General features: G+C 46.2%; 1 protein-coding gene across 1 annotated transcript in view; it reads left to right on the forward strand.

Moving 5' to 3' along the window:
* The window catches only part of ADGRE1 (adhesion G protein-coupled receptor E1), a 49546-nt gene that overhangs the window by 4202 nt on the left and 35904 nt on the right, over positions 1–9440 (forward strand). The window contains exon 3 of the mRNA XM_006764327.2: positions 9053–9199. Coding sequence (XP_006764390.1) covers positions 9053–9199 — 147 coding nt within the window. The remainder of the gene's footprint in view (positions 1–9052; positions 9200–9440) is intronic.

Here is a 9440-nt window from a genome sequence, read left to right on the forward strand (position 1 = left end):
TGCTTCTTAGTATTTCAAATCTTTGACATGATTCTTGGGATCCTCTAGTCTTCTGTTGGATCTCTGTATATTATTCTTTATTTCAGTCAGTGTATGCTTGATTTCTGACTGGTCCTTTTCCATTTCTTTGGCATTCTCATTAAGATCCTTGAAGGTCTCACTAAGTTCCTCAGAGATTTGTAGAAGATTCTTGAGTAACCTTATAACTGTGGTTTTGAACTCCAAACCCAGTAATCTGCTTTCCTTCATTTCTTCCATTTGTGACATGTTTCTTCGTCTCCGCATCTTGGCCACTTCCCTGTATTGACAGAGTGGCTTTGTGTGGTAGGTGTCCCACTGGGCCCAGTGGCTCAGCCTCCCCAATCACCTGAGGTGGACACTCTTGGTGCACCCCTCTGTGGGCTGGGTGCACAGTCCAGAGTCTCAGAGAATCACCAGGGCGGAGCAAACACTGATGGCTGTCATCAGCAGTCTCCGCGACTCCACGCATCTCCACATCTCACTGTCTCCATCTCAGTGTCTCCGCGTCCCCAAGTCCCACGCCCCCACAGTAACAATGATCCCTGTGAGCAGTTCTGTAAGAAAGCCACCCTCGCTTTCCGACCCAATGCCAGACAGTCTGGTTTCTCCCCATAGGAGTTTGGGTCCCGAGAGACTCGCTGGAAATGAGGTCAGTACAGTCAGGAGCTTGTATCTCCCTTCCCACATACCCAGGAGCATCCTGGTTCACACACCTCCATACCTTTGCTCTTGGCGCCTCCGCACCTCCTACTCAGCCTCAATGCGCTTTTTTCACTTCTAATTGTAGAACTTCCACTCAGCCAGCTTTCCACAGTCGGGAGCTTGTATCTCCCTTCCCACGTACCTAGGAGCATCCTGGTTCACACACCTCCATACCTCTGCTCTTGGCGCCTCCGGACCTCCTACTCAGCCTCAATGTGCTTTTTTCACTCTAGTTGTAAAACTTCCACTCAGCCAGCTTTCCCATGGTTCTGGATGATCACCGTTTTGTCTTTTCATTGGAGTTTTTGTTTGTTTGTTTTAATATATTTTATTGATTTTTTGCAGAGAGGAAGGGAGAGGGATAGAGAGTTAGAAACATCGATGGGAGAGAAACATCGATCAGCTGCCTCCTGCACATCTCCCACTGGAGAAGTGCCCGCAACCCAGGTACATGCTCTTGACCGGAATCGAACCCAGGACCCTTCAGTCCACAGGCCGATGCTCTATCTACTGAGCCAAACCGGTTTCGGCTCCGTTGGAGTTTTAATGTGGTTGTGGGGAGCGGCACGTACAGGTATATACCTTATGCCGCCATCTTGGTTGTTCCTCAAGTTTATTTTTTAAATTGTGACATCCTGACTAAAGAAAATGGATCCTGGACCTATAACACGTAAGGAGAAGAAACCCATGGGACAGGAGAAAAACAAAATCAGTACATTTATTCTCTCTAAGGTGGTTGTAACAAACAAAATCATTGCTCACATCTATATATATAAAAGGCTGCTATGTAAAGTGTCCCCTCAGTTCGACCACTTGCTATGATGTGCGCTGACCACAAGGGGGTGGCGAGGAGGGAAGGAAGGCCCCGGCGGGCAGCCAGAAGCCCCCAATCGATCCTGATCACTGGCCAGGCCTAGGGACCCTACCTGTGCACGAATTTCATGCACCAGGCCTCTAGTGAATAAAGAATACCAGAGATAGTATGTAGGGTTGAGTTTTGGCTGTATTCAACATCTAAATGGCAAAAATAATTCAAGTTCGTCTTATATAGGAGACGTAAGAAAATAATTGTTGCCTTCAATTCAATTTTAAATTTGTGGAATGGCATAATACATTTTTTGAGGTACCTATTCCAAGATCTGCTAAAATTATTTATACTGCTATTTCCATATTTAATAAGCTGTTTATCTACTCTGGGTAGCTGTTAAGATAGTATCAATAAAGGCCACTAAAAATGGTGCCAGAATTCAGGTGAGAAGAGAGTGGAAATGGGAAGAGGATGGGAGGATAATGACACTGGGTAGTAATAACAAACATAATTTTGAAGGTTTCCTAACTAATGCCACAAAATTATATATGTTGGCTAAATGCCACTGGACAGCTGGGAGTGATCAGGAAATGAGTGGAATATCCTAATCGTCCCAGTTAGATTCCTCACTAGCCTGTAATTTGGATGTCTAGCTCATGAGGGATGGTTTACACAGACTGCTAGGTGAAAGGACACTTCACAATAAAATCCTGTTTTCTAAGTAAAGGGACCTAAATTAATGTCTGTGCGAGGCTTACTACATATTCTGCTTTGTTTCTCCCAAGAACACTTTTTTAAAAAATATATTTTATTGATTTTTTACAGAGAGGAAGGGAGAGAGAGGTAGTTAGAAACATCGATGAGAGAGAAACATCGATCAGCTGCCTCCTGCACAACTCCCACTGGGGATGTGCCCGCAACCCAGGTACATGCCCTTGACCGGAATCGAACCTGGGACCCTTCAGTCCGCAGGCCGACGCTCCATCCACTGAGCCAAACCGGTTTCGGCTCCCAAGAACACTTTTGAAGAATCCCTTAGAAAAGCAGCAAAACAAAGAACTTTTTAGACTACAAAGAGATTAACCAAGACATAATCAGTAAATAGTTTAATCATGATTATGTTATCAGTCTTCTCTCTAAAGATAGGGAATATGGGCCAATGGCAAAAAAAAAATGTAACTCTACTACTCCCTCAAATTCTAAATTTTTCTCTTTCAATTAGAAATTTTAAAGGAAATTTCAGCTTTAAAATGGACCTCATCTTTCACCTCAAATTACCTACATATGATGTCGTTTAAGACACACACAAGGATTTCGGGATTATTTTAATAGAAGACATTAATTTAGGTTCCTTTACTTAGAAAACAGGATTTTATTGTGAGGTGTCTTTTAAGAGATTTAGGTGCTCTAGGTACTGCCATGAGAATTTATACTCAAAAGATACCAAGGCACTCAGTTTATTTGGATCTTATACTTAAACATATTAAAACTTACGAAGCCCAAGATAAGCAAGCAACAAGTCAATAAGATCACAACTTAAAATTCTTACATTTTCACACGGTATCAGTGACTATGAAATGCAAAAAATCTTATAAATGTTTAAGTGGGATGATCTCTAAAAATGACACTAGTGTGACCAAACAAATGACCACATACTATGGAAGACTACAGCACATGAATAAGTACGGAAAGCTGTTCTCCAGAACTTGAAACATTACTTGACCCATCATTTTAGAGGGGGGGAACAGGTAAGTAATTAATTAGAAGGCTCTACACGTAGATAAAACAAATTTTAATTAAAATATCTTAAGACTATTTTAGATGTTTATTCGATCTTGGAACTGTGGTCAACATCATGAAGTACATCTCTTCATCCAAAAAAATCCATATTTTAAGGATTTACACAATCAGGGGGCGGGTGGGGCGGGGGCATCTAGTACTTTTTTTTTTGCCTGAGCAAGTAAATTTTTAAAAAAGGCTCCCATGGAGTGGTTAGAGGCCTGGTCTGTGTGCTTTTTCCAAACTCCACTATGTCTGTTCACCCTCAAACACAGAGGCATGACTGCTGCCCGATTCAAATGCAGTGCAAGACTCCAAGTCCCGCCATGGAAAATGCCAGCCTGCTTGTGGCCACCCCTGTGAGCCGCCCCCCACCCCATCTCTTCCCACAAAGGGAAACCATGCTCACTCAATCCCACAGAGTTTTGATGAAGATAAAAGAAAGTAAGATAGAAGCAATGCTGAAAATGGGATATAGTAAGTGCTCAATTAAATTAGCCCTTCCCCACCTCCTCCTCTTCTCCTTTTCTTCTCCTCCTCTCTCTCCTGTTCCATTTCCTCCTCAGAGAAACATAAATTATCTGGTTCTTATTGTCTGGGCTGCAGATAATCCAAAGCTGGCTGCAGATGAGGGGGCACAGCCGGGGTAACGACCAGGTCTCCTGGACTCCTTCCCGGCATCAGTTCACTCCACTTTGCCCTTGTCTTGCATTCTGACCCGTGGTGTGATCTGGGGCAGGTTGAACCTGTGCTCCTGGGCCTCCCTTCCCACATCTGTGCCCTGCGGTGGGAGCAGGTACCAAAAGTAGGCTGACCGACAATCCCAACTGGTCCCAGACTTGGGGCGTGAGGACCCAGGACACTGGACTTTGGGTGCTAACACCCTGAGGGCCCTGGAAAAAGACTTGCAGTGTTATTGTGGAGACTGTAGAAAATGCGTGGAAGGGACCTACGAAAGGAAAGTTCTGGTTATACTTTGAAAGCTCTCTGCTTGCCCTAACCGGTTTGGCTCAGTGGATAGAGTGTCAGCCTGGGGACTGAAAGGTCCCAGGTTTGATTCCGGTCAAGGGCATGTACCTTGGTTGCGGACACATCCCCAGTAGGGGGTGTGCAGGAGGCAGCTGGTCGATGTTTCTCTCTCATCGATGTTTCTAACTCTCTATCCCTCTCCCTTCCTCTCTGTAAAAATCAATAAAATATATTTAAAAATAAATAAATAAATAAAAGCTCTCTGCCTCTCTAAGCCACTTTTTTTTTGCTTAGGTTAATGAGGTGACCACCAGTTAAGTTGTTTTGCTCATGATTGAGCATCGTGTGTGTCTCAGATGGGCTGTTGAGTGGCCTTTGGCCTGTTCTCCCGGCTTTCTGCCCTCCCAGCAGCGGCCAGATAGCACCTGTGAGCATCTGAGTTGGTCTTGTCCTTCCTTTGCCCAGAGCCCTGTAGGGCTCCCACCTCCCTCAAGGTAGAGCCAAAGTTCTCCCCAAGGCCCACCAGACCCTGCATGACCTGTCCCATCCTTTCCCTGCCCTCACCTCCTCCCTCCCTCCCTCTGCTCCAGCCACATGGGCCTCATTGCTGTTCCTCCCACACACCAGGCCCAGTCCTGCCTCAGGACCTTTGCATATACTAGGCCTTTTACCTGGGATGCTCTTGCCTTGTCTAAACACCTGGATCCCTCCAGCATTATCTTTGTGTTTCAGCCCATGTGTCATCTTTGCAGTGACTACCCTATTTTTGACATTGTATGACTCACCTGCTCCTCTCTGGATTATCCGCTCTGTGATGGTTGATAATTTTGTGTGTCTTGTTCCACTGTTGAGTCTACCATGCCTAGAAGAATCCTGGCAGATAGTAGGTATTTGTATTAGTCAGGGCTCTCCAGAGAAACAGAACCAACAGGATGGACATCTATATATCTTGATATATGCATTCATATATATAAAGATATACTACAAGGAGTTGGCTCACTTGGTTACAGCGGTTGGCAAGTCCCAAGATCTGCCGGGTGAGGTGCACCGGTCCTGAGTCAGGAAAGGACTTGGGGAACCGAGCAAAGGTGAGCACGGCTGATGGGACAGGGCAGGAGGTGAGCTGGAGAGGTTGGCAGGTGCTCAGGCTCAGGGGACTGGGCTGCTGTTCTGCGTAGCGGCGGACTTGAGCTGGGCAGATAGCGCTAGAGGAAGAAAGCTTTGGGGAGCTGAGCGGAGAGACCGCAAGTGGCGATGTGCCGGAAGTCTGCAGAGAGAAAGGTTGGCTCTGCAGATGAAAGAGGAAGCTGGAAATGAGAAGAAAGATACAATCTGAGTGCAGGAAAGGGAAATAACAAAACATTTGCAGAAGGCAAAAAACCCTGGCTCTCAAGATCCTAATCATGATCATTCATCTATGACGTTTTCATAGCACTTTTTATAAAGAGCTTTCCTGTGATATCCCATCCTACCAGTTGATGTCGGCAATATTGTTGACCCCTCTCTTTCTTTCACGCCCCCTACCCAACCCACTGGCAAATCCTATTGGCGTTACCTTCAGAATAAATCCGGAATCTCTTGCTTCCCGTTGCTCCCACCACTCACCTGGACAAGTGCAGATGCCTCCTGCCTTGTCATACTGCCTTGGGCCCTCGCCAGTTCATCTTTCCCACCAGTGGCCAGAAGGTCATGTAAAACCTGTCATGTTGTTTCCCTCCTTTGCTCTAAACTCTCCCAGGGCTCCCATCTCTCTCTGATAAAAAGCTGAAGCTTTACAATGGTCTAGCACAGTGGTCGGCAAACTCATGAGTCAAGAGAGCCAAATATCAACAGGACAACGATTGAAATTTCTTTTGAGAGCCAAATTTTTTAAACTTAAACTATATAGGTAGGTACATTATTAACTTAATTAGGGTACTCCTAAGGCTTAGGAAGAGCCACACTCAAGGGGCCAAATTGCCGCATGTGGCTCGAAAGCTGTAGATCCTACATGATCTGGCCATCCCTCATCTGCTCTGCTCCAACCACACCAGCCTCCTTGGAATTCCATGAAATCATCCTTTATCCTTACCTTTTCCTCTGCCTTAAATAGCTCCCTAGCCCACTCACTCACCTCCCTCAGGTCTTTGCTCTGATGTGACCTTCTCAGTAAGGTCTTTATGACTGAGCAACAACTGTGTCCCAGGCACTGTTCTATGCATTTAGGACATGGCAGTAAACGAGACACAAACCGCTGCCTTCTGGGAGCTCATAGTCCATCAGGGCAACAGACTTGAAACAACCAATTCTACAGGTTTTTCTATAGAATTGTCTTAGAAAGGGCATGAAAATGTCTTCCATTTCCAGCCAGACTTACTTCTTCTTGTGTAGCAGTGGTGGAAATCATGCATTTTGGGGGGTTGACAGGCGTGGCGCTGCCACTTACCAGCTGTGTGTCCTTGGGCAGGTCACTTAACCTCTCTGAGCCTGTTTTCCACATCCATGCAGTGGGAATTGGATCAGTTTCCTATTACTGCTGTAACAAGTGACCACACACTTGGTGGCTTAACGCAACAAGAACATTATTTTACAGTTCTGGAGGTCAGAAGTCCAACATGGGTCTCATTGGGCTGAAATGAAGGCGTTGGCAGGGCTGAGTTCCTCTCTGGAGGTCCTGGGGGAGAATCTGTTTTCTTGCCTTTTCCAGCTGCTAGAGGTCAACTGTATCCCTGGGCTCGTGCCCCCCTCCTCCATCTTCACAGCCAGCAATGGCTGGCCAAGGCTGTCTCTCATTGCATCACTTTGACTCTGCCTCTCCTGCCTTCATCCTTCACTTAAAAAGACACTGTGATTACATTGGCTCCTCCTCGATAATCCAGGATGACCTCCATATCAAGGTCATCTGATCAGCAATCTTAATTCTATATGCAACCTTAATTCCCCCATTTGGTGTAGCATAACATATTCACCTGGTCCAGGGATGGGACGTGGTCATCTTCAGGGAAGCCATTATTCTGCTGACCACAGGAATGATAATATCAAGTGAGCATCTTCCTTATCACCTGGAGTCTGCTTCTATCTGTGGCTTTGTCCTCCTAGATCTCAGTGTGGCGAAGAGCTAACCACACAAATAACTGAGCAATTACAATTGTAATGAATGTCACAAAGAAGGAGCACACGTAGCTATGGGGAGTCAGGGAAGGCTTCTTGAAGGAAGTGACATTTAAGTAAGACCTGAAGAATAAATAGGAACTGGTTAGGGAAAGCAGAGGCAAAGGGAACAGCATGTGCAAAGGCCCTGTGGTGGGAAAGCTAGAAATGGAGACTGACATGAGATGAGGCTTAAAGATGTGGTTGGGTCTAGTCACTGGGGGCTATTTGGGTTAAATAATTTAGATTTTAATTCTGGGTGCAACAGGCAGGATTACAGGGAAGGGTGGGGTGGATAATCAAGTTTGCATACAGAGATGATTGCAGGGCACGATGAGGGATGTAGGACTAATTGTACAATCCAGAGGAAGATCTGTACCCAACTTAACCGTGGGGATGGAGAGAAGTGAGTAGATGCAGAATGATAGTTGGGAGGGAGAGGGAGAATCAACACGGGAGAGACTCACTGAATGTGAGGGTGAAGGTTACACAGGGAAACTGAGATACAGAGGTGAAATCACCTGTTCCAGGGCTGGATTGGCTAAAGTGTATCTCAGGCCTCCTCTGACCTGCTGAATCAGCATCTGATATCCCAAGCTCTCCTGGGGATCCTAGGTGAGGCAGAGGCTGCTGATCTTCGACCATACTTGGAGTAGCAAGGGTCCAGGTCCGTGTATCTCACACTTTCATGGGTCCACCGATCATTCGGGGATCTTGTTACAGTGCGGGTTATGATTCAGCAGATCTGGGCAGGGCCTGAGATTCTGCTTCCACCAGGCTTCCTACTGGTGCCACTGGCCATGGACCACATTTTGAGAAAGAAGGGTCCTAGATCTTCAGGGTCCTTGATGAGCACTCTTGGTCACTGTGTCAGTTTCTCAGGGCTGTCGTAACAGGACAGAGATTTATTCTCTCACAGCTCTGGAGGCCAGAAGTCCAAAATCCAGGTACTTCCTCTGAAGGCTCCAGGGGGAGAATCTGTTCTCTGCCCCTCTCCCAACTTCTTCTATTGCCAGCATTCCATGGCTTGTAGACCCATCACTCTAATCTCTGCCTCCGTCATCACATGGTCCTCTCCCTATGTCTCTGTACCTCTCCTCCATTTCTTAAAAGGACACCAATCGCCCTAGCTGGTTTGGCTCAGTGGATAGTGCATCGACCTGCGCACCTGAGGGTCCCAGGTTCAATTCCAGTCAAGGGCACATGCCCAGGGTTGTGGGCTCGATCCCCAGTAGTGGGCGTGCAGGAGGCAGCCAATCAATGATTCTCTCTCATCATTGTTTCTATCTCTCTCTCCCTCTCCCTTCCTCTCTGAAATACAAATATATATTTTTTTAAATAAAGGACACCAATCATGTCAGATTAAGGGACCATCCTATTCCAGTATGATCTCATCTTAACTTGCATCTTTTTATTTCTTTTTTGCTATAGTATTCCATTTTAATATTTAATGCTAACTCACATCTTAATGACATCTACAAAGACTCAATTTCCAAATAAGTTCATGTTCTCAGGGACCAGGATTTAGGATTTCAATATCTTCACAGGGGACCCAAAAACAGTTGCCTTCTTGTTCTCCCACTGGTTTTCCCTGCAGCTCCACTCTGGTGCTGTAACACAGGATCTTCTTTTTCTGCTGCCTAGATACGAATGAGTGTTGGGACACCACCACGTGTCCAGCCTATGCCACCTGCACCAACACTGTGGGAAGTTACTACTGTACTTGTAAACGAGGCTTCCTGTCCAGCAACAGACTGACACAGTTCAGAGGCCCAGGGGTGGAATGCAAAGGTGAGTGCACACCTCCTCAAAATTCTCTAGAAAGTTAGGTGGAAGCTGGCAGATGTAGGTGCTTTGCCCCCCCTCCCCCCCCCGCCCAAACATTATTTCCTCCCACCTTCCTTTCCTTCCCTTCCCTTCCTTCCTTCCTTCCTTCCTTCCTTCCTTCCTTCCTTCCTTCCTTCCTTCTTTCTTTCCTTCCTTCTTCCTCATTCTCTCTCTCTCTCTCTCTCTCTCTCTCTCTCTCTCTCTC

The sequence above is a fragment of the Myotis davidii genome, unplaced genomic scaffold (genome assembly GCF_000327345.1).
Source record: "Myotis davidii unplaced genomic scaffold, ASM32734v1 scaffold921, whole genome shotgun sequence".
Lineage (NCBI taxonomy): Eukaryota > Metazoa > Chordata > Mammalia > Chiroptera > Vespertilionidae > Myotis > Myotis davidii.